Source organism: Pleurodeles waltl, chromosome 3_1 (assembly GCF_031143425.1).
Source record: "Pleurodeles waltl isolate 20211129_DDA chromosome 3_1, aPleWal1.hap1.20221129, whole genome shotgun sequence".
Classification (NCBI taxonomy): Eukaryota; Metazoa; Chordata; class Amphibia; order Caudata; family Salamandridae; genus Pleurodeles; species Pleurodeles waltl.
In genome coordinates, this window is record NC_090440.1 from 1,904,182,382 (window position 1) to 1,904,206,960 (window position 24,579).

Here is a 24,579-nt window from a genome sequence, read left to right on the forward strand (position 1 = left end):
CTCTCTCTACTTGGATGAGTATTAAGAAAAATGATCTGTTTTATTTTAATTTAATTAATTGTATTCTTCATAAGCACTATGTTGCTGGTTGTGCCCTGATTAGAATGGTGACTGTCAGTGATGATGTGTATTACTAGCGAACACGGTCATGCTCTAGCATCTTACAGGTTTGCAGCCAGAGATTGCAGAGACCCAATGATGTTCTTATGTGGTAATGAGCATCCATGATTGTGTATGGCCTGCTGCTGTCCAAATATTATTGTTCTTCTTCAATGTAAGTCTCTCCACAAACTCAGAGAACTCAGCCACCATGAAGATGAATACTAATCAGCATATCCTTCTCGCTTACATGTCTACAATATTCTCCAGGTTGAACACCAAAGCATGGCAATGTCACTTACATTTCCTGCTTTGTGGAACTCCCTAGGTCTTTGCTAAGAGTCATGCAGCAGCAGCTGTATGTATGCATACATGTATGTATGTATGTATGTATGTATCTAGCATTTTATACGTCCAACAGCTGCTGGGAGTATAAGTGTGGATGTTTCTATTTTGCCACCAGCTCAGCTAGTCTCACTCAGCACAAAGGCAGCCAGTATTAGAACTGCATTGGCTGCACCTAGTATTATGTTTAGCGTGATACTACTTTCGCTGTCTTGGAAGAATTCAGCAGCTAGTTCCAATGCACCCTTGAAAGGTATGCAGTTAAATCTAGTGAGAAAGAAGGAACAAAACTCCACTCAATGACCAAAGAAAGGGTGAGATACCAGCCAAAGTGGATGGTGGTACTGTAATATTTTGTCAAGTGGATCTTAGGTCTTTAACTATGAGATATGAATGAGTCACATAAGCTGTCAGAAATCTCTGAAGAATCAATCAATAATACTTCCTGCTCAAATATCCACATGAACTAAAGGAGGCTGTAAAACACACCATCACATCTACACCTTGCATGGCTGCCTTTGTTGTATGGCAAGTGTTCAATGGGGCAGGATGTTTTGATAGCTTCACATCCTATCTCAGTTGCATACAAGGGAATTAAATGTCCTTGTTATTGGTCTGTGCCTTTTGTTTGGACACAGAATGCCCTATGATGGGCACTTAATGCTAGTATAGCCTGTTGAAGTGGGCTGGTAATCTTATGAAGCAGCCCTGTTCTAGCTTTTTAAATTGTGAGGCTGAAGCAGGAATAAAAACGACGTTTCTCAATTTACAGCATTATAACTTGGGAGTCATAATTGCAGATGCCAAAATACAACGTACATGGAAGGAGAAATAACAATTAGTTGTCATTTACCTGTGTCCTGTGCATATACTGGAATGGGGCACAGCCACTAGCCAGCTCACAAGCAGTAATGCCCACACTGTAGATGTCGGACTTCACATTGTAGCCATGCATATCCTGTTAAGAAGAAAAACCTCTTTGAAATATCGCCACTAATCTGAAACATACGAAATGTTCACACACTTTGTAATACATTGTTGTGCCCTCGGCAGGTGAGCATGGGATTATCTGAGCAGTAAATAACACATTTAAAAAAAGTATGTTTAGTGATTTCAATAACATGATAAAGCAGGACAATGCAGACTTGTTACACAAAAACCAAATCTACACACTACGCTCTAGACCACATTGGCTAAGGCATTATCACAAGATAATTGTCTAGAGGGACATGGCCCATGTCACCGACAGGAACATCTAATGCCACCTAATGGCCCATCAACGTACCAGAGTCCAAATTTTGAACTGCATTACAGGCATGCTGAGACTTCCTCAGGAATGAGGAATTACCACAGGATTAGGTGTCACTGCACCCAATTCCTGTGGCCTTTTTTTGTCCCATTCCCATACTTGCCGGAATCAGAGATTCCAGCCCTTCAAGGTACCTGTCTCTAAGTCTGGGGCACTCATAAAGAGCGACTGTCCACACACCACTGCATGCAAGGCGTGAATTGCCATCTTAACATCATTAGTGAGGCAAAGGTCCAGGAACAGATATACATTTGACGCTGCTCACTAAAAAATGCAGGTAAAGCACACAGTGCTCGTTACATGTTTGGAGAAAAAAAATCAGTGAAACAGTATTTCCAGCTAAGTGGTTGTTATCATCACATGTGACATGTAGCCTGGGAGCTGTTAATCAAATAGAGAAGATATAAATAGGCCTATAGCATTTAATCTGCAGAAATGACAACTAAATATCTCACTTACTTTGGTTTTTGTTGTGCTCTGTGTAATGCCAATGTGCCACGCCCTGCCACTTTAGTCAATTTCAAGAACAGCACAAACATCAAACAGTGAAAATGTCTAGAATAGAGGTCTCCAAACTTTTTAATGTCGCGCCCCCCAGCTGAAAAATAAAAATCATTGGGCCCCCTCAGAATTTTTCACAATTATTTTATAAACATGGCAATGTTTAAATATGTCTAAACCTATTTAAACATTGCAGTTAAATACTGTTACTTTTTTAAAAGTGCAATAACATGCTTCTGCTTAAAACAAAGGCCTGTTATCTGTATAATATTTATTTTGCCCAGAGTCTGGGGCTCCCCCCCGGGATCACTTGAGGCCCCCGTAGGGGCAGTTTGAAGACCTCTGGCCTAGAACTAAGTCAGCAAATAAAGAAAGTGGTGTGCGTGTGCTCGGTAGCCCGAGGCTCGGGTGTCAATAGTCAGAGCAAGGGTGGATTGTTGTGACCTGAAAGAGTTGGGATTTGATTTATGTGATAAACACCTGTTTGAACAGATGTGTTGCATATGGCTTCTAAAACGGCTTTGGTCCCCCAGGATGGATTAGACGGCGCATATTTAATACCAGGCCGCCATGAGTCATCTCTTTATATTTTGTCTGTTAGATGTCAGGTTTCTGCTGGAGGTGGAGATACTTGAAGGCATCCTAGGCAATGTGAATGTATGTGAAAACGTTTTTTGAGAGCAGGCAGTGGTCCCATGACACTGCCTACTCTTAAAAAATGAAAAGAAAACTTTTCATTTTTAAACGCATCCCGTTTTCCTTTAAGAAAAACGGGCGGCATTTAAAAAAAAAATTAAAAAAAGATTGCTTTACTGAAAAGCAATCACCGACATGGTGGTCTGCTGAGCCCAGCAGGCCACCATCGCTGTGATTGTAGCCATTCGCAATGGCTCGCAAATTGCGACCTACCTCATGAATATTAATGAGGTAGGTCGATTTGCAAGCCCTTGTGAATCGCGATATGAAACTCATGGAGCTTCATACATTCCAATAGTAATTACTTAATTGCAATTGGCTAAAAATCGCAATTGGGTAATCGCTATTGTTTAAAAAATGCTATATCTGGCCCTTAGTTCCTACTCATGTCAACCTCAGCCTTGACCTGGCAGCAGACATCACTAAGGTATTGTGAGATGTCAGGGGTGTTCTCAGATCCACCTTACAGATAGAGTGAAAGTAGGTGTCATCTGGGTATATCTTCAAGAACGGTATGCTGTCTGTTGTATCTATAGCACCAATGGGCATGTAATATGTTTGTTAGAAATTGGGTTTCTGGTTGTCAGAAGTATGCACCCTGTCCAAGCAGAAACCAAAACACTAGTCAGGACAAGTCACAAACACACCCTAAATTAACCTGTGTTCACCCTCTGATAGCGTGGCACAGAGCAGTGAGGTTAAACTTAAGGGGCAATGTGTTAAGTATTTGTGCAACACTTCAAACATCAAAACAGTGAAAATACCAGACAAAAAGATCCCACACCTGGTTAAAAAAAGAGAGCATCATTTAATAAATTAAACAAGAACAAAGTGACATAAATTCAATAAGTAGAGCTATGAATTTAAAAAAAATGAAGGTGGAATAGCACTTGGAAGCATTAAGTGCTTACTTGGGATAAGTGGTTGCATTGGACCGGGACAAAGTCAAGAGTTCAGGCCGACCATGGAGGAGCATGGGCCAGCTGCAGGGACCCAGTGAGGCCCACTGAACAAAAGTAACTTAATCCTGGTTGCGTTGGTGAAAATGCAGAGTGCAGAGGAGGTGATGCGCTGGTATCGATCCCTGCAGCAGAGAAGATTGGTCGATTTTCCCCATGAAGTTGCGGAGATGCGCCCATTTTCCACCCACACAGCAGTGACGATACAGAGATACCAAGGTGTGGTTGTTCCAGAGGCGATGCGCCACAGTTGGTCCCTTGAGCAGAGGAGATGTGTCGATTTTCCTCACACAGCACTGGCAATGCGGTGACTCTGAGGTGCGGCGGTTCCAAAGGTGATGTGCCAGTTCTGTCCCTGCACCAGCAGCGATGCAATGGAGTTGATCCCCACAGTAGAGACGATGTGCCAGTTCTGATCCATGCAACGGGGGTGATGCACAGGTTCTGTTCCTCACAACAGTGGCGATGCGTCAGTTCCAGCAGAAGCAGCATTTTATACCTACTTCCAAGGGCCGAGGATTGGGTTGGCACCACTTGGCAAGGCAAGACTCACAGTTGACAAAGCCCAGGTGCTGTAGCAGGTGAGTTGGAAGTCTTTTGTGTCCCTGAGACTTCAGAAAATAGGAGACCAGTCAGCTGGCCCTTGGAGTCACTCTGGGTGTTGGGTTCAAGTGATGTGGGTCCAGTTCTTCTCACCCAGGCAAGGAGGGTAGCGGGTAGCAGGCAGCAGGTCAGCACAGCAAGAAAGCAGTTCTTCCAAAGCAGCAATACAGCAGAGTGGCAGTCATTCAGTAGCACATGAGTCTTTCTTCCTGGTAGAGTATCCACAGGTCCAGAAGTGTACTGAGTTAGTGGGGTCAGAAGTCAAGTTCTTATAAACAGTGGAGCCTTTGAAGTGAAGAAGACTTCAAAGAAGGGCTTTCAAATGTACAGAGGTTATCCCCTCCTGCTTTGGCTCCAGGCTCACGACAGGGGTTTACGCAATCATTTGTGTGGGGGACAAGACATAGCCTATTCAGGTGTAAGTGTGAGGCTTTGGCCAGTTCCTCTCTCCCATCCTGCCCAGGATGGCCCATCACAATGTGGATTGCACCCATAAGTCACACCAAAGCTCCCTTTGTGTGTGGCTGTCTAGAGGGAATGCACAAAGCCCAGCTGTTACCCACCCCAAACGTGTTTTGGGGACAGGCTGCAGGCACATAGGGCTAAAAGCAGGAAAATGCCAATTTTCAAAATTGTAACAATAAATCTGACTTTGCCATTTAAGAGGATTTATCATTACAATTCCACAGGTACTAAACATGATAGATCTACCCTTTCCCAATCAGGAATGACTGCTTATTAAATGTAATAAAGAATTGCCAATGTTATACTACCTGATGGATAAGCTTCACAGTAGTGAACAACAAATTTGAGAGTTTTTCAGTACCAGGACATGTAAAACATAAAAGCATATGCCCTGCCTTTAGTTTACACAGCACCTTGCCCTATAGGCTACCTCGGGCCTACTTTAGGGGTGAATTATATGTAATAAAAGGGGAGTTTACGGCTTGGAAAGGGATTTTAAATGCCAGGTCAACTTAGCAGTGTAACACTGCACACACAGGCTCTGCAATGGCAGGTGTGAGGAATGTTTTAAATGGCTACTTTAGTGGGTGGCACAATCAGTGCTGAAGGCCCACAAGGAGCATTTAATTTACAGGCGTTAGGCAAATGTAGTGCACTCTACTAGGGACTTATAAGTAAATTAAATATGCCACTCAAACCAAGTTTTAGGGAGATAGCACAAGCAGTTTAGCATTGATTAGCAGTGGTAAACTGCACAGAGTCCTAAAGCAAACAAAAATGAAGCCACTTAAAATAGTAGGAAGAAGGCAAAAAACAGAGTATGATCCTGCAGAAAGCGCCAGGCCCAACAATGTTGCACAGCATGTCACTGCCACTTTAGCTGAGTGACAGGCGTTCATTCTAGATAGACAATCCCATGTAAAAGGGTCCAGTCTTGCAGCTGGTATCGAAGGCTGTCACTGTTGATAGTGTCATATACTGCGTAGAGGGCAGCAGAGCAGGTAGGCAGTCTTCATCAGGTGCACTAAATCTATCTCATCTATCAAAGTTGCTTTTGTTCCTCAGCTGACCGCAGGTCGCCACTAGGTACCTATAGCTAGGAACTAGTTTCTATGGAAAAAAACGTTTTTTGTTTTGCTAATCAATGTTTAATGAGCCTTCCCAAAAGTTTCCAAAAAAATACAACCCTCACTTCAGCGTTTCAGGGTGATACGTCAAGCGGGGACAGAGGAAAATGGAGGGGTCCCAAAATGCTTTTTTCCCCATGTATATTTCCATGGGGAGTTTGAACAGGAATAGCGCCAGAAACACTGGACAGAATTACACCAAATTTGGCAGAAAAGTTGCTCTTGGAACAGAAAGCAACCTTTTTGTTACTTGCTGTAAATCTGTTCAGTAGTTTTTGAGAAATTAAAGAAAATCCAAATTTGTCTATATAGAGAGGCGAAGGCTCCGCAAACCCGTTCCAATCTTGTGCTGAGATCTGATTGGCTGCCAACTCTTCAATAAGGAAGTGTTGGCAGCCATGTTGGGACTCAGCTTAGGCAGAGTCCCGGATTAAAAGATTTAAAAAACACCTTGACATCTTAGCTCTCTCTAACCACCTAACCCCACACTGCGCACGGCAAAAGGCCGGGCACAGTGGGAGTTGGCCGCAGCTTGTCTTTCTGGGTGTGAGAGGGTGTATCTGGGTGTGAGACTGGCTGTGAGAGTGTCTGGGTGAGTGTGAGAGTAGGTACATCAGTGTCTTAGTGGGTCTGTGAGTGGGTGCGCAAGTGTCTTAGTGGGTCTGTGAGTATGTGCATGAGGGTCTGGGTGGGACTGTGCGTGGGTGCACGAGGGTCTGAGAGTGAGTGCGTGATTGCTGAGTGGGTCTGTGAGTGGGCGCGTGGCTGTGTGGGTGGGAGAAAGAGATTGAAAATGAGAGAGTGAGTTTTTTAGGCTTTGGTGAATGATACACTTAAAATTAGATATTTCTGAAAAAATTTAAAAAGAAAAATGTATTTGTCAAATAAAAAGAGTGAGATCACCTTTCAGTATGAACCTTAAACTTTTAAAGTTTAAAAGAAATTTATGAAGAGAAATGACCACGGACACACCTGGAGTAGAACCCTCAACTTTCAGTGTGAGGGTCTGTGACCTTAACCTTTAGGCCATAGGTGACTCCTTATTGTCCTGCGTCTAGACATACCTATGACAGTCATCCGAGGCATGAGATTGGAAAGAAACTTGAATGTTCCATCACTAGGAAGGTTTCAAAATCCAAACACCAGTAAATAAATAAACACACTGCCAAGTGATACTAGGATTTAAACCTTCAGCCTACTGAGTGACAGCATAAACTCCCCCTGCACACAGAATACCTTTGGCCCTGGGAAGGTGGTGGTCCCCTAGGCTGTGGGGGGGAGGAGTGGCCCCTTACTTTTGATTAAACATTAGCTTCGGGGAAGTGGCGGTCCCAGGGGCTCTGTCAAGCACCCCCCTCCTTAGTTTTTGCCATGCCTCCTGGACAAGGCCCACCTGGTGTCTTCATTAAAAGGTTGGGACACCACCCTTTCTTTTTTAACAGCAGAAAATATGCAGATCTCCCAGTGTTAAAAAAAAAAATGCTTTTAAGCCCTCGTGGGGTCCCTCTTAGACCCCAGCACCAGAGCTGAGGGGCCAGGGTGTCCCTACTCTGGCCACTTTTTCCTTTTTTAAATCTTTTTTTTCTGGGACTCGGCTGAAGCAGGGTCCCAAGATGGCTGCCAAAACTTCAGTGTTGAAGTGTTGACAGACAATCAGATATCTGCATGGGGACAGAGGATCCAGGTCCCTATGTATCTGTATTTTTTAAACTCTAATTTCTCCAAAACTACTAAACGGATTTACATCAGATCACAAAAAGCATGCTTTCCGGACCAAGATCTAGCTTTCTGCCAAATCTGGTGTAATTACGCTCAGCTGTACATTTGGGCTGTAGTCATGTTCAAAAATTTGAAAAATCCCCTTAACATAGAAGGGGAAATAAGTGTTTTGGGACCCCCTTTTTCGCGCCTCCCCGCTTGACAGATCACCCCGAAACTTTCTAGACAGCAGCTGACCAAAGTATACATTTTGAACATTTTGGCGGTCATTCTGACCGCGGTCACCGCCATTTGGCCGCTCCGCGGTCAAAAGACCGCGAAGGCCATTCTGGCTTTCCCGCTGGGCTAGCGGGCGCCCGCCAAAGGAGCGCCCGCCGGCCCAGCGGGAAAGGCCCTGCAACATGGAAGCCGGCTCCGAATGGAGCTGGCGGTGTTGCAGGGGTGCGACAGGTGCAGTTGCACCCGTCGCGATTTTCACTGTCTGCTATGCAGACAGTGAAAATCATGCTGGGGCCCTGTTAGGGGGCCCCTGCACTGCCCATGCCAGTGGCATGGGCAGTGCAGGGGCCCCACGACACCCGTTCCCGCCATCCTGTTCCTGGCGGTAAACACCGCCAGATACATGGTGGCGGGAAGGGGGTCGGAATCTCCATGGCGGCGCTGCTTGCAGCGCCGCCATGGAGATTCAGCCCAGACAGGGGAAATCTGGCGGGAAACCGCCGGATCCCCTTTTCTGACCGCGGCTTTACCGCTGCGGTCAGAATGGGCAGGGAAGCACCGCCAGCCTGTTGGCGGTGCTTCTGTGGTCCTCCACCCTGGCGGTCGATGACCGCCAGGGTTGGAATGACCCCCTTTGTGAAGATTCAGCAAATGGTGCCAAAGTTGTTGGCAAAACAAAAAACGCACCGTCTGTGGTAAAAATGATCCTGACTATAACTACCTAGTGGTGACCACCACTAGGTAATATATATATATATATTGCACCCTGGCCATGCACTGCCAATTACCCCAGATATTACAGCACTCATGGCATCTTTTACGACATCATTGATAATATCACTTTAACATTTGCTGTAAAATTACTCATAAAAAACGGTGCATAGTGGGGGCGGGAGTTATAGTTACCTTAGGGCACAAGCTATTGTTTCTTGGGATCACTCTAACTATAACAGCTGAATTTCTATGGTTTTGTATGTTTAAAATGTGAGCCTAACTATAACGTCCCTGTTACCTTTGTTTTTTAAATGAATATGAGGTGGAGGCCTCCAGGACTGCAAGGGGTATAGGGGGTGGGGGACCTGGTGCATTCCACCATTACTAATTCTGCCCAGGGAGTTGGCAGTCCCCCGGGCTGTGGACCCCCCCCCCCACATTCCCTTACTAATTCTGCCCTGGGGGAGAGACGATTCCTGGGGCTGCGGTCGGGGGGGAGATGCCCCCCATTCCATTACAAATTCTGACACGGGGAGGTGGTGGTCCCCGTGGCTGGGGGGGCCAAGTCGGCACCCCTGCATTCAAAATCTCAATGCCCCGGGACCTGGTCCACCTGGGGCTGCATTGAAACAAGTGTGGGAGCCTGCGTTTGGGTTGTTTTTTATTTTATTTACAGCATATCTGCTGCATATCCTGCTGAAAAAAAAATTAAAAAGCTTTTCGCGTATTGGGGGTGGGGGTGGTTAGGGGGGATGTGGGGGGTGTCGTCCATCACCAGAGCTAAGGGGTCAGGGTTCAGGTTTTCCCTACACTGGCCATTTTTCTATTTTTTTATCTTTTTTCTGTAAGCCAATCAGATCTCAGCACGAGATCGGGAGGGTTTGCAGAGCCTTCACGTCCCTATATATACAAATTAGTTTTTTCCTTAATTTCTCAAAAACTACTGAACGGATTTACACCAAATAACAAAAGGTCGCTTTCTGGACCAAGAGCTACCTTTCTGCCAAATCTGGTATAATCCCTATAAGAAAATGCATGGGGAAAAGCATTTTGGGACCCTCCCTTTTTTTGGCCCCCGCTTGATGGATCACCCGGAAAATTTCCAGACAGACACTGAAGTGAGTGTCATATTTTTGGGGAAAAGTTTGTGCAGATTCATCAAATGGCGCAAAACGTATTAGCAAAACAAAAAACGCTTTTTCTATGGAAACTAGGTCCTAACTATAACTACCTAGTGGAGACCTGTATGTATCCACTAGCTTTGATGGATACAGCTAAGAAATTGCAGATATAGGCTAAATATCATGTTCCAATTGGGAGATCTTTCACACATGGGTAAATGTTATAATTTTAGGGGTTGGAGTCAATAGTTAATTAAAAAACTAAATGGTTGAATACAGGTTACAATTTCTCTGGGGTTCTGCTGAATCCGACTCCTTTTGTGTTGATTAGTGTAACTCAGACTCCCAGTTTGGTATCTCTGTTCTTGTACAATGTTTTGTAGACCTAGTTATTATGACTCTACTACCAAAGCTACTAGCTCCTATAGTCGGGTGAGTAGGAACTGATGAATTAGACTCAAGTGAGGCAGAAAAGTACAAAGGCATAATGAAGAATGTTGCACTAAATACACTTCTAACCTGTCTCAGTAGTTCTGGACTCAGCCACGGAAGAACAGAAGTGCTGAAGTTTGGGAACTCGTAAGCAACATTAGATTTGTGCCCACTGTAGACCATGTTGTAGATGCGGTTCAGGCCAGACAGTGAGATGGAGCCTTCTCTGGAGATGAGAATGTGACTAGCTTTTACGTTTCTGAAACACAAATATCAACAAGTTTAAATGAAGTACATTTTTTCAAAATGCCATGTCAGTATAAGAACCTCCCTTTAGGAAGAGGTGCAACTGATTATGGAATAAGGAATGAATCTCGCTTCATTCAGCTTCTTAAAAAGGGAATGTTGACTCAGTGTCACATTGTCAAAGCAACGCATTACTAAGGGTATTTTGACTATAGTGTTATATTACTGCATTTACATGTATTGAATTAGTAGCATGGCCCTGCTTGCTTTAATTCTGACTCTTTCATAATTTGAATCTTTGGTGTTTCCTTAACAAATTTATAGCCAAGAGACCAGCACAAGTGCACCACAGTCTGAACCCCCAAACATCTCTTGCACCTGTTCTTTCTATGTTTTTACCAACTGCAAAAGGCAAATTCATGTGATATGGCACAGGTTTTAGGCTTCAATATTTTTTGCTATAAAGTTCACTGGACGGTCATCATCAACAATATTAGTGTCAGAAACACAGACTAACTGTATGGTGTGATGCCAAATGTTGTAACAGCTTCACCAAAAAGTACCACCTGTACTCTTGACACACTTCTTCCGTTCCAATGCTAGTGGCAATCAGCCGAGAGAGATATATCTCTCCCAGGGATAACATTCAGGGATTCTTCATCAGAAAGGCATCAGGATCAGCAGCAGAGTTCAGTGAAAAGGATCATCATGTAAGGTGCAGAGAGAGATTCTATTCAGCAAATAACTAAAACTTTTAAAGCCCATCCCTAATATAAAAATATAAATCAAATTGATTTGTCGGTTTAATGGCATCATGTCACACAAAAGGGGCAGCATCCAAACATCTGCAGTGATGATTCTGAAGTTGCAACAGTCCATCAAATTCTCAGGCTTTCCCTGAGAACTATCTTCCATCCGTGTGACTCCGTACAGTTGTAGCAACATTTTGTTTCACGTTAAGTTCACAGGTCAGGATGTTCCTATCAAAGTCATTAAACTAAAAGTGTCTATGCAATTGAACAATATACCTATTTGCTACATATAAAGTTTCTCATGAGAACGGAACTTAGAGAGAAACTCATGTTAGAAAGAACAAGGATTCGTCACTTTTACATGACTACAAAATACATGTTCTGCAGACCTCATTAAGGCTAACATAGGAAAATCAATTGCATTACCGTTAATCATGACAGTTTTATAAAACGTGAAATATAAACTTATAACTCATTAATATTAATTGTTCATTGGTATGAACAATACATTTTACCTTAAATAACTTTGTCTAATTTTGTCATTAGAAAATGAAATTCGCTTCAATACTAGCAATTAGCCTAGAGTCTAAATTATACTGTATCATCATTTTTACTTCACAAACATATTGTTTGATAAGGAAGATACAATTGTGATCACCAACAATTGAAAACATAAGCACATTCAAAATGAGTGTTGGTGCAGCTTTCTACGTTAGGCTGTTCAACATGAGACATGAATCGTCACCTTTTGCTGATGTCTGGGTCACTAAAAGCGTTACTAAAATTTAGAACCTCCTTTCTGTCATCAGACCCTGCTTTTTTTGGAGGGGGTCGCCACTTCATTGCTCAAAAAATTCCACTGTTCTCAGCTTTCAAATCATGGTTTAGAGAAGTTGCCATTCTCAAATCAGAATCATGCCATTCAAGATCCTAGCGGACAATATGATGGCAACCCTGGTAGCAAAAGCCATGGGGCTGTCTGCAATTGTCTGCTTATCAGGGAGTACAGGATAGTCGGGACGAGGGCCACTCCCAAGATCATTAAACAACATTTGCAATGCAATGGGTCTCATGTTTGCTCAAGTTAGAACTATTAGCTTTGTAAATTCCTAACTGAACTTTTCTTGCCACATAAATTGAAAATTAAAAGTAAAACAGTTGCCATAAGCAAGTCAATTAAAAGCGCCACAGCCGCCATGAGTGTAAGTGCAAGTGTTATTGGCTCCCGGCATTAATGTCTAGAAAGGATCGCAGCTTGGATGAAAGGCAAACCGAATCTGGAGGAGGGGCCATCGCATACTGTAACAGGAGAAAGCGTGACGTAGTGTGATGGCCAACAAAAATGTTCACTTAGTGAAATCACCTTGGCGGGAACTCAGCACACAAAGGAAGGAAATTTCACTAAATGCACCAAATGAAGCATTTAAAACAAGCGCAACAAAGAATAATAGCAAGAGTGGGCGTGGTAAAAAGCCCAGAGAGAGATTATGACAGGCCAGGAAGCTTGCGCGATCGATCCTAAAAAGGACCAAATCACTTCAGTCCCATACACTTCAGTGGTGAAGAGATGGAATCCAAGGGCACATAGATTAATGGACTTCCATTATTGATTTAGAACAGTTAATTTCTCATGAAAAAAATCACGCCCTCCATCCATTGAGTTGGAAGCCAGGCAGATTTGCTCCACCTGCATCCTTTGTCCTGCTCTGATTTGCAACCTTTTTTCCATGAAGGATTCTGTTGATATAAACCCACGCCACTCTTCAACTTCTCCAGTCTTGTTTCTACTATTGACACTGATTTCTAATCTTTAACCAGATTCCACATAAAGAGTCAAATGCTCCCATTATCTCCTTTGCTGCTTCAGGAAATCACTAGCAGATATGTACCTGTTCTGCTAACAGCCCTCCCTCTTTTTCCTCCATGTAAGGATTAGGAGAGGTTCTTCTTATTCCGCCTGGATTATTTATTTGCCATGTTTCTGATTTCCCAAACACAGCTAATTTCACTCCACACTCGGGTTTGATTCCATGACTGCTCTGCTCAGTTAGGCCTACCCATATTTATCCTTCTCCTGGCCTCTGCTCTCCACACGCAGGGAGTTTTCATCCATTGGCACCGGTTATGCAGACACCCACCAGACTTCACAGAGAAAAGACCGCACCGCTGTGCTCCTGCACTGATACATCTGCATAATCTATGTGCTTGTGCCTGTGCTACAGTGGCCTCATCTGCGTGGCGGCTGCCACCTTGTTCCCACTGCCAACCTGTGGGTGGCTTTTTCTGCCTACGTTGAATACACAGCATCTCTGTTCTTCTTGCTAAAACCTGCCACTGCTCAATCAGTCATTGATGCACCACTGCAACGTTTGTGGAATTTCACACCTGGTGTGAGGACAATACCTGGGTGAAGTAAAGCAGTGTTGCGAAGCCTGAATGAAAGTGACCATTCAGCAATCTGCAAGACTCCACCCAACCAATCTTCTTCATCAATACAAGTTGTTTGATACATCAGCTTCTACAGGTTTTCTTTTGAGCTGTTGAATCGGAAAAATGCCTCCCTTCTTTCCCCCATTATTCTTTTTTCTGCAGAATGTTCCTTTCATAGGGGCATTTAAGACAGTTTGTTTTGTTCTTAATCTTTGATGATCTCTACAAATTTGGAAATCGAGGTTCACAATACAGTACTTAGGGTGAAGGGGTTGCAAGCGCACAGGATAATTTCTCTGCTACTCATTGCAGATGAAGGTTGCACAAAAATGTGTTAAGAGCCATTTGCATTTGCTTTCAGCCATTTGCATTTGAAAGGTGTACACGTTCTAGCCAAATCTATCAAAAAGGGAGTCATAGATGGAAAGTTGTGCAAATCAGACTACAGCTATCTGGATACGTATTGCCTTTTATTATAATGTCTATTATTGTCTATTTTTCCATTCCCATGCCATCAGTAGATCATATTGTTTCTTCAATCTTGGTACAGCAGTCAACATCTGCTCTTTTAGTATCAGTCTCCTTCAGTATTTCCTAGCTCTCTCGCAGCAAGGGCAGTATGGAGAGAAACTGTCATCTACTTCTATGTACTGTCATGGGCAGTCCTGAGACTGTTTACTTTTTGCGAACCCTTTCTATAGAGGTTTTTTGGTCTTCACATAGATTACTCAAACGTAGAAAACACAAAATTTACTCCACACCGTGACAGATTCCTAAAGACCTCAATAATTATTTTTCTACTCGCTACTGGTTAATGGCACAGAGGTCCTCATCTGTAATATATTGTAGCCAGAGCGCACAAAGAAAGGCTCCTATATCTAGCTTAGGAATGTCCATTATAAGCAAGACTTAAAATTGAGTCAACTGGACTGGATGTGGTTGTTATGGTCTGATGTAGCCTTGATGCATGGGTGATAGTTAAGGGCACAGTCACTAGAAGATCCACAAGGATCTGACTGCAACGTTTCTCACCTAGAACTCTGAAGTTGTGTCAGCAAGTCTCAGACGGGATGGGGTAGTTATCACATCAACATCAGCCCTCACAGATGTTGTTAAAGCCAGGGGTCAAGTTTTCAGAAAGGTTCTGCCCATTGAAAGATTGATGCCTCCTCAAGATCCATAAAGATGCAAACAGCTACGGTGAACAGTACCAAACGAACAATAAGTTATCCATGGATGAAGATCAGAGGCCTCTTACTGAAATCAGTAAATTAAGAAGAGCGAAATTCCTAGCAACAATGCATTTTCTTTTAATCTTATTTTATTCATTTTAATGTGTTTCACAAACACATATTCAGAAGCTTCGTGGTGTTGTCCAGTTCATAAACCCAGACTAGAGGACAATTTGTCATTTAAAGAGCAACTTCTTGAATGGCATATTATTATTCTGCGCCTAAAGAGAAAGAAGAAAATATTTTATTCAAAATATCTCTGAAAACAAAAAGCTGAGTTCAACTTGGGCTAGGTCGCCATAATTTTCTTTCTCAATGATTTGTAAAGGGCAGCAAAGGTTGTGAAGCAGTGGGCCCAAGCTGCAAGAATCTGTCAATAGGAATGCCTTAGGGCCTGATTTAGATCTTAGCTGTAATGGTCCTGCTGTCAACTTTTGGACTGAAAACCCATCCGCCACCACAATGGTTCGCCCGCCGTATTTAGATGTTAGCTGTCCCATAGATGAAAGCCCACATTTGAACCATCGTCTCTGTCAGGAAACACCACCAGTGTTGATGGCGGCAGAGGGAAAAGTGGCTGATGGCAGGACCCTAGACACCCTTCCCGCCGTGCAGATTTGGATGTGTTTTACTGCCAAGAAAAAGTGCTGGTCCGATCTCCACTTCTAAATTGCGAGATTGGGGGGGCCAGGGGTGAAAAACTCCCCTTTTTTCCCCATTCCACCTCTGTCTTCGACTGGACAACACCTGCCGTCACTGTTGCCACAGAGAAAGCACAACCCCCCATTGCGGGACTCGAAGGTAGGGATGCTGCATTGCCAGGGTACGTTGGAGGAACACTGCATGGGAGGTCGGGACCAGTGCAGGCATATACATATCATAGTAATTTGTTAAAATTACGGTGACATGCATATGCAGGACACAAAGGTGTCACACATGGCTGGGAACACACGGGCACAACACGCATATAGTACACATAAACAACTGTCATTGTGGTGTCACCAATCATTGCAAAATGAATTCTGGCACCACAATGACGATACACTCACACTGGACAACGGTGTCCGTGTGTGTGCATTGCAAGGGGACCTGTACAGGTAGGTTTGTGCTCTCTGTTGTGTATGTGAGTCTGTTTGTGTGTGGATTGGCTGTTTGAGGTGGAGGGAGCTGGAGTGGTTGGTGTAGTTGTGTCTGTATGTGTGTCACTTGCATGTGAGACTGATGTTGTGTTGCTCTGTGACACATTCGGGTGAGTGTTGTTGTGTGGTGGACATTGTCGTGATGTGTGTAGTTGTGCTTATGTGTGTTTGTGTAGCTGAGTGTGTAGTTGTGTTGGTTGTTGTGGTTGTATCGTGTGTAGGTGCAGTGTCAATGGTGTGTGTATGCTGAGTCATGGATGTATGTCAATGTATATTTTTGGAATGTATGGGTTGTGTTGGAATGGCAATGGGTTATTGTGTGAATGTAGTGTATTGTATAGTGTATAGTGCAGGGGGGCACATAGGGCTAGGGGACTGTGTGTGTCACTTACCACTCTTCCAAAGCCCATCATTGTATGAAGTGCATTGGGTTCCGCCATCGCCTCCCTCCGTCAGCAATTCGTCGCCAATCTACTTGCAGAACTGTATCATCTAAATATGGCGGGTAGACCACCATTGACTTGACTGACTTTTCTGGTTCGCCGTCGACACAGCTTGGCGGTACCACCACCAAGATCTATTTCAAGCCCTTAGTCTCTATAGTGGGTAGATAATGTTCCAACACTTATGTGACTCTGCAGACTACCACCAAATAACAGGAACTCCCCTCTGTAGGGGGCCCTATAGGGGAGAGTCCAACTCAGGGGAAGTATCCACTGACATCCTGAATGAAAATTCAGCGGCATTGTCCAGAAAATGACCGCATAAGCTCCTTGAAGGTGTCTACTTGTTGCCAGGTTAACGATGGCTCAGAGAACTGGAGGCACGCCGGGACCAGAAAAAGGATAAACTGACTGTGCATTTTCTCTGCAGAGCAAGAATGAAGGGATTGGGAAGAGGCTTGGACTTCTTGTGTTGTCCTTTGACTTCACCTGCAACTTACCTGAAGAGCAGTGATTTAGAGTGAGACCACTACCTGGAAAATGAGCAGCCAGCAACATGAAGTAGGAGCAAGTCCGTGGCTTGCAGCACAACTTCTTTTGTTCCCGGTGATGTACAGTTTCGCCTCCCACTTCCTGAGAAGCATCTATAGCAGGACATCAAGTCATGCTTGGACCCCAGACACCAGAAGCACATTATTTGGATCTGTGACAAGATGTGCTTTCTGCATTCACAGCATAGATTAAATCTTGTGGTCTTTAGGGGAGACATTGTTCCCAGCACTCTGTCATGAAGAGAATGATTTTAGAGTTGGTAAAACACCAAGAATAAAGTTTGGGGCAGACCTCTGGATGTCCGTCAAAGAGCGAGGAATGAAAGCAACTGATGTCAGCATGCCAAGGTGGCACCTATACATAGCTCTGTGCTGTCACTTCCCACCGACATGTGGCACCATCAGACTCCACTGCAAAACCACAAACCTTTGCAGTGGAGTCCGATGGTGCCACATGTCGGTGCACAGAAGAAATTGCTGGAAAAGCGCCAGGTCGAATCTGGCACATGGGAGAATTCAATAAGTGAGGAACCTATGGTTAGAAGTATCCTTCAAAAAGAAATATTTACATCTGAGAACCATGCATGTTCTGCAGGTGCAACCATTTCACAAATTCACGGGAACAACACACCTGGAATTCAAGGAGCCTTCAACAATGTGGCTGTCCCTAGTTCTAATTACCTACCAGTTGGTGGATAAGCAGATGGTAGACTATTTGGCTGAGGGTGGCCTACGGTGGTTGGAAGAATGCTTTCAGAAACAGTTATCTGACATGGTATTGGCTCATTGTAAGCCTAGTTGATGATACAACCCCAGCATGCACTGAAAAAGCCCAAGGTCATAACAGACAAAATGCTAGAAAATGCACACTGGGCAACGGGGTGGTAAAAGGAATAAATTGATTATTTGCTAACTGCAACACATTATGTAAGTCTAGCAAGTCTTCAAATATGTTAATTCTTGTTGTTGTATGTATGAAAAAAACCCATCCTGAGGAGAAACTCCTGCACAAATTTACTCTGCCTCCCAAGATCTGACTGAACAATGCAGAAGACCATCTAATCAAAGACATACTCTGTGGTCCTGTGGTCTTGACACCTCTTGGTAACATATCTTGCCTTACTGATCTGGAACATATGCCTTCATCTCCCTCAGATATCTAATCTGTTGTAACTGTGACAGGGTAAACAGGGTACATTTCCTCAACCCTCCAAACTATTTCTGCCATGGGCCATGCAGCTTTTACAAATCCAGAAAATATTTTTCCAACATTTAAACTGAATGGACTACTCAAGGGGCATTCACAGCTGCCAGGCAGACCTCTTCCAGGCTAACGAAGATCATGAGATATATTGTGCAGTGGACAACATTTACCCTTTTTCGGGCCTCTAAGAAACAAACCCTTGCAATCAATGGAACATCAGTTGGAAGCCAATAGGGCAGACGTGTTAGATAAACTATTAAACATAAACATTATGTTGCTACTCAGTTTCTATATCAATAGCAGCAATGCCTGCAATGTTCTTTAGAAGTCATTGGGACTAAGAAAGAGAAACGTACATTGTCCAACAATGCAGCTTCAACACATCGCAATTGAGTGAGAGCATTCAAATATACTTGTATGCATGTACTGCTAACTTGGTATGAACTCACAGTGCCTCACAGTTGATTCAGAACATGATGAAAAAGCAAACTGGGATACCTGGGCTATTGTGCTTGCAAATGGAGAAATACATTTATTTTGAATGTATTTGTGTTTTTTATAGTGCGCTACTAACCTTCTTTTGGTTGCTTTGGTGTGTGGCCAGAAATAAAGAGCAGCAAGAGAAATGCAGGCCAGGCAGGTCATGAGGTAAAGAAATGGTCCACTGGTAATGGCTCTCTCTGACATTGAATCAAACCCTGACAAAGCCCCAGAGGGCAGGTTCTTGGGGGCCAAGGTGAAGAGGCTTGCAAAAGTAGACAACTGACTGGCCAGGACTTCCAGACTCTGCTGAGAAGGGGTGTGCAGGAGAAGTTTGGATTATCCAAAAAGAGGAGTGGCGGCCATCCTGTTTTACTAACACCTGCAAAAGCACAGTGGAGTCCACCTACACTCTTTTTAAGACGTTATTAACACTGAAAGAATATTGCTTACTGGATGTCAGAAGATCCATAATTTCACTAGAAGGAGCCAAATAATTGTATTAAAGGAAACATTTCTATGGCAGTTTGCAAGTGTACACATTATTGCTCGTATTCTTTTTATTCAAGTTCTGAAAGAAATGCCTAACAGGATGCTGCAAAGTTGTTGACAGGAGCCCGCAGATTCAACTTGCTTCATACCTGTGAATGCAGTTATTTTTATGCAGGTAATTCAGTCCCTGAATAGCTCCGTATAAGATGTGCGCTATTAGGGCTTCATGCATTCCTTCTGGGAAGCAGGTCCTTAAGAGGTGACTGGCAGAGCCTAAAAAACAAAGCAATATAACTGGTGACACAGCAGAGGTTAATTCTGCTGTAGTTATTGAGTAAAATCAAATCTATTTTCATAGAATTAGGAACTTAATATTGCAATTCATATTCCAAAATTGCTTTTTTTTTTATTATAAAACGCAAAGTCCATTCCAAATATTCACTGATTTTGGACTATGTAAAATTTGAAAAGCCATTTTTCAGTAAATGTATCCTTACTTAAAATATGGGGTTTAATACATATTTCCAATCAATGTTTAAGCATCTGCAAACCATTAACACATACCCAATGCCCCAATCATCACAATAGACAACATCGACGCAAGAAAGGTCTCTTCACAGTCCATCTCTGGTCTTAAAGTAAAACTTCATTTTACCTGCATCTGCATTATTTACTAATAAGACACGTCTCCTAATCTGTTACTAAGGTGCAATACTGTATCTATGGTTTATGGCTGCTCCTTTTACTCTCTGTTTCAGTTCTCCTTTTGGCCAAAGTACCTCATTTCTTGTTATTTTAAAATACATCCGAACAGCTTGCATCGCTCTACTAACTGCACCTTTTTAGAATCCTCAAACAATATTAAAAAATATGTCGTTCTTCGAGAAATAAATATTGGCATTTAATAACTGATGCAAAGATATAACATCTGATCTAAGATCTGTGCATGTCCCTTATCAGAGACATCATGCCTTGGCCCAAAAGAAATATTTCCATTCAAAGCTTCAGTCACATGTTTCAATGCTGTTTCCACAATTTTCTTTCTTCTATATTTATTGTATTTAGGAAATTCAAGGGAAGGCATTCAAATCCATAGGAATTTTTTTTTTTAATTTTGATTAATTTATTCTCTTTAAGATGTCCATACACTGTTTTACCCTACCAATAAAAATATAATACCCTTGCCTAGAAACAATGAACTAGAGACTTGTGTTTGACCACGTCCTTTCCACATTTGGGTTGTCTGCCTACTAAACAATGTTATTTATTCACACTCCTCAGAGGTCATCCACAAAAACTAAGTTCTACGTTTCATCTGAGTGCTTTTGAGATGCTTGCCCACAGGAAGTAGCATGGTTGTTGTAGATATTCAGGCAAATCTGTTACATGCAATGAAAATAAAAGCAGGGTGAGGGCACAGCACTATCTGAGGCCATTTTGACCTCCATTTGAGTTGCATATACAAATTAATGTTATTTAGCTGAGTCCAAGGCCATTGATTGCCTCAATAGCTGATCAGGGTTACGTATTCGCTTACGTTTCTCCCATTTATTGTGGAAATATTAACCCTCATTCATTCCCTCAGATAGTACATAATATATCATTGATAGTGCTTGTTTATCCTGAGAGATGGTGACTTCGCTACACTTTACCATACCCCTCCTTTCGTATACATGGGCTCTGAAATTAAGACCCATTTTACAGCCTGAAAATATTAGGTCCATGGAGGCAGAAACAAATGAGGATACTGTTTGGCCAAGTACCTCAAAAGAATTGGCACCTTGACAGACAGTAGTAACAAACTTGTCTTGCAAGACAAGAGATTGCTGAGATGTTCTCTAACTATGAAAGGATGTTATACATCACAGAACAAGAAGCTTCACAGCAAGACATCAAGACTATTTCCAAAAGCTTCTAAGAAAAATCTCTGAGCTAAAGTTGGACAAAGATCTTGCCACATTTATAAGCCAAGACAAAAATCAAAATAGTAATATGGGACATGAAAAAGTAAGAGAACAGGGGTAGGTGGCCTTATGATTGCGCTGTATGCATTTTATCAGGCAATCATGAGCAGGCTGAAGGACAAATTATTTGGAATCATCAGTTGAGAAGGCTCAAAGTCTACTTAATCAGAAATGTCAATAAGTATAGTCTCCAAGAACGGTGATACTTAATGGGTGACAACATATCAATCCAGTTCAGCCAAAGAAAAGTCTGTAAAGGATGCTGTATGAAGGGACATTGATGTGTCCTCCTTGAGTGCAGCGAACATAATGTCAGAGTTCAAATATTTTAAGGTCAGATCAGGTAAGGTGTAATCATCGATAGTCATAAATTTTAATAAATTGCTGATGGAAGGAGAAGCCTCTAAAACACTTACTCACTTACTGAGAGAACAGTTTGAGGCTTTTGTTTCCATTGTTATCTGCTTGTTCCTGAATAAGTGTAATCTGATCACATGCTAACAGAGATGTGACAGCATCAACTCATCCTGCCTTCGTTGTGACAGACTTACACATACAGGTTTCAAAAAGAATAATATTGTCAATCTATTTCAATTTGGGAAAGACCAATGCATGCCCAATATTTGACCTATGTCATGTGAAACTGTTCCATGTGTTCTAGGTGAAAGTTATTCATTTAATTATTATTTCTTAAGAAAATCTTTTTGAGTTGCAATAGGTAGTTTTCTTCTAAATGTATTACTATGTTATTTTTTATAACAATCAGTTTGTCTGGTCAATTGGAAGATGCAAAGATGCAAATAATTATATATTTTCAACCAAATCAATTGTGGTGATGACTGCTGCAAGACCAGGCTTAGATAAAACTTATAAAGATAGTAAAGATTCTGATGCCTTTCTGGGAGATGTTCCTACAAGACATAGGGCATGTGGAAGTGCAGGAGACTACACCAGATGAAACACATAACCTCTGGATCTAAGGGTGGAGTGTAGCACAGCTATTAGTCTGTGCCTCAAACTTCTCAAGACTAATGTCATCATTATGAGAGCTCTCTTCAATTTCAATGGGACCAGTAACAGGGATTACTAGCCCCATCTTCAGCCAGAGATTTTACCTGCTAAAAGTAGGTGAAGTGTTGAGAATATCAAGAGGTGGGGTGTACTAGGAGCAACTAGGGGAATTTGGACCAAAATGACTGATTCCTTCAGCATTTCCTCATTTCTAAAGGGACCCTCAGAGTCTCGGAAGTAATATCAAGTAACTCCGCTCCCTGTTACATTTGCCTCAGGTATTAGTAACACCAGGGGGTGGAGTTCCCAGCTAAGCTATGTGACATTCCTCATGAGAACAAAAGTGTGAGAAAAGAAGGATGGACCATGCTAATGTGGAGGATGAGAAGGGTAAGGTCATGAGAGGTGTGCTTGAGAGGAACTAGTGACATCGAAATCAGTACATAGCAATGTCCATCGTCTTGCAAGGATCATTGTGAAGGGTGGCTTGAGAACCTGGAGAGGGAGGTAGAAAGAGAAGGTGAACTCCTAGTGACCTGAGTGTGCATCACACAGTCTGTCGCACAGAAGTATTAATAATGCATGGTGGGAAATGTTTGATCTTTTTGTGATGTCACACAATCAATCTGTTGGGAAACCTGTGAGCAGGGCACTTCCGTAGTCCAGTCTTGGCCAACAGTGGCTGACCGATTAGGACATTCTAAATGGAAACAGACCACTTTTTACAGTAAATACTGTAACAGTAATGAAACTAATGGCCTGGGCCAATTTCAGGCCATTATATTTGCTGCTGCCACTTACATGTATACAGTGTATATATATGTGAAGAACAATCTTAAGGTTCAGCAACTTATCCACCAAACACTGAGGAACTCTGTCCCCAAACGTCTGATGCCAAAACTGAAAAATAAGCTAGCATGTGCTCAGTGAGCAGAGTGTTACACACCCTAATAAATGTATTATCTAGTAAGTGGTTGGGTCCAGGTGCATGCAGCCAAGTATGGTAAGGTCTTGGATTTCACTTGGGATTTTTACATACACACACAGTCTCTCTCTCTCTCTCTCTCTCTCTCTCTCTTTTGCTCTATCTCTATCTGTTTTGAAGGTCTTCAAGAATGTTGGTAATTTAACAAAATATTGTGTTTCCTCCTACTTACAACTCCTAACAATGTCCACACTCCTCTCTTTCGACTGCCCCTTAAGCCACCCTCATGCCCAGCTTGTCAAAATAACGTATTTTAATACGATAGGCCAGAATGATTATTGGAAAATATGAAGCTCATAATCTCCAATCTTACTGACCAAGATACACCTCTGCATCTGCTGCCACCTTTAGGAGGCATGTTCCTGATGTATCAGGCAATAAAGGGAGGTGAATTCTGAATTTTCCATGACTGGGTGGTGTGCTAGAACTGTGCATCTTGGTAAAACCACCAGCATCCACCAGATAGGTATGAGCTGTATTCAGTTGTGTGCAGAGCCCCCAATCACAAGTTCATTCACAGATCTCACCATAGGCTTTAAACGGAGTGATGACCCAAAGGCGGCTTCCAGCACTGAATACATTCCAAAACGTCAGGATGTTTGGATGCCTGAAAAACTGTGTTAGGATTACCTCATTCTGCAAAACAAAATGGGAAAAAAATGAAAACTCAACCTCATGAAGAAAGATTCTCAGGACTTTTTTAATAAACAAAACTATATATGTATCCAACATTCTGTATTCCAGACCCCTAATTTTGGGCTGCTGTAAGGTCATCTATTACTATTAGTAATAAATTAATACATCTGGTTGGTGAAATAACCTCTTGCTGCTAAGATGCAGAACCAAGTTGCACAAAATTGTGTCAACCTGTTATAATAATTACTGTTCTTCAGTTTCACGGAGAGCTGTAATTCGGGAAGATAATGTCACTGAGATACCATCTATTTCCTCCTCTCCATCTAGCTGAAGTAATATTGATGTGTGCTGCTGAGGCTAGGCGTCTTAGTGTTAGATCATGCAAAGAGTAAAAGCAACAAAACTGATCTATTACCAGGAAAACATTCAGATTTAAATAATTTTTCAGTAGACCAAGTATGTAGCGATAGCTTGAATATACACTGAGAGAAATCTAAAGTACAGGATTGAACAAAGAGAAAGCTTGGACATCTGTTTTCTTTTTCTTGTAATAAGGTCATTTTAGAAGTAGGCTATTACTCTACCAAAGCTCTCTCGCCTTAGCACACTGTCCTAGTTTACTTGTGGAGAAGGGTGGCCCTAGCAGGCAGGCTAAATGAGCTACAAACTGAATGCTGAAAGCCTAAAGAAAGTCATGGAAAAGAT

At 42.6% G+C, this 24,579-nt stretch overlaps 1 protein-coding gene across 2 annotated transcripts in view; it reads right to left on the minus strand.

The window, feature by feature from the left end:
• Positions 1–24,579, minus strand: part of STRADB (STE20 related adaptor beta) — a 138,063-nt gene that overhangs the window by 68,930 nt on the left and 44,554 nt on the right. For both annotated transcript variants that reach the window (XM_069226066.1, XM_069226067.1), the window contains exons 6-9: positions 23,766–23,874; positions 19,428–19,551; positions 10,397–10,568; positions 1,298–1,402 (exon numbers count right to left, since the gene is read on the minus strand). In XM_069226066.1, the coding sequence (XP_069082167.1) occupies positions 1,298–1,402; positions 10,397–10,568; positions 19,428–19,551; positions 23,766–23,874 (510 nt within the window). The remainder of the gene's footprint in view (positions 1–1,297; positions 1,403–10,396; positions 10,569–19,427; positions 19,552–23,765; positions 23,875–24,579) is intronic.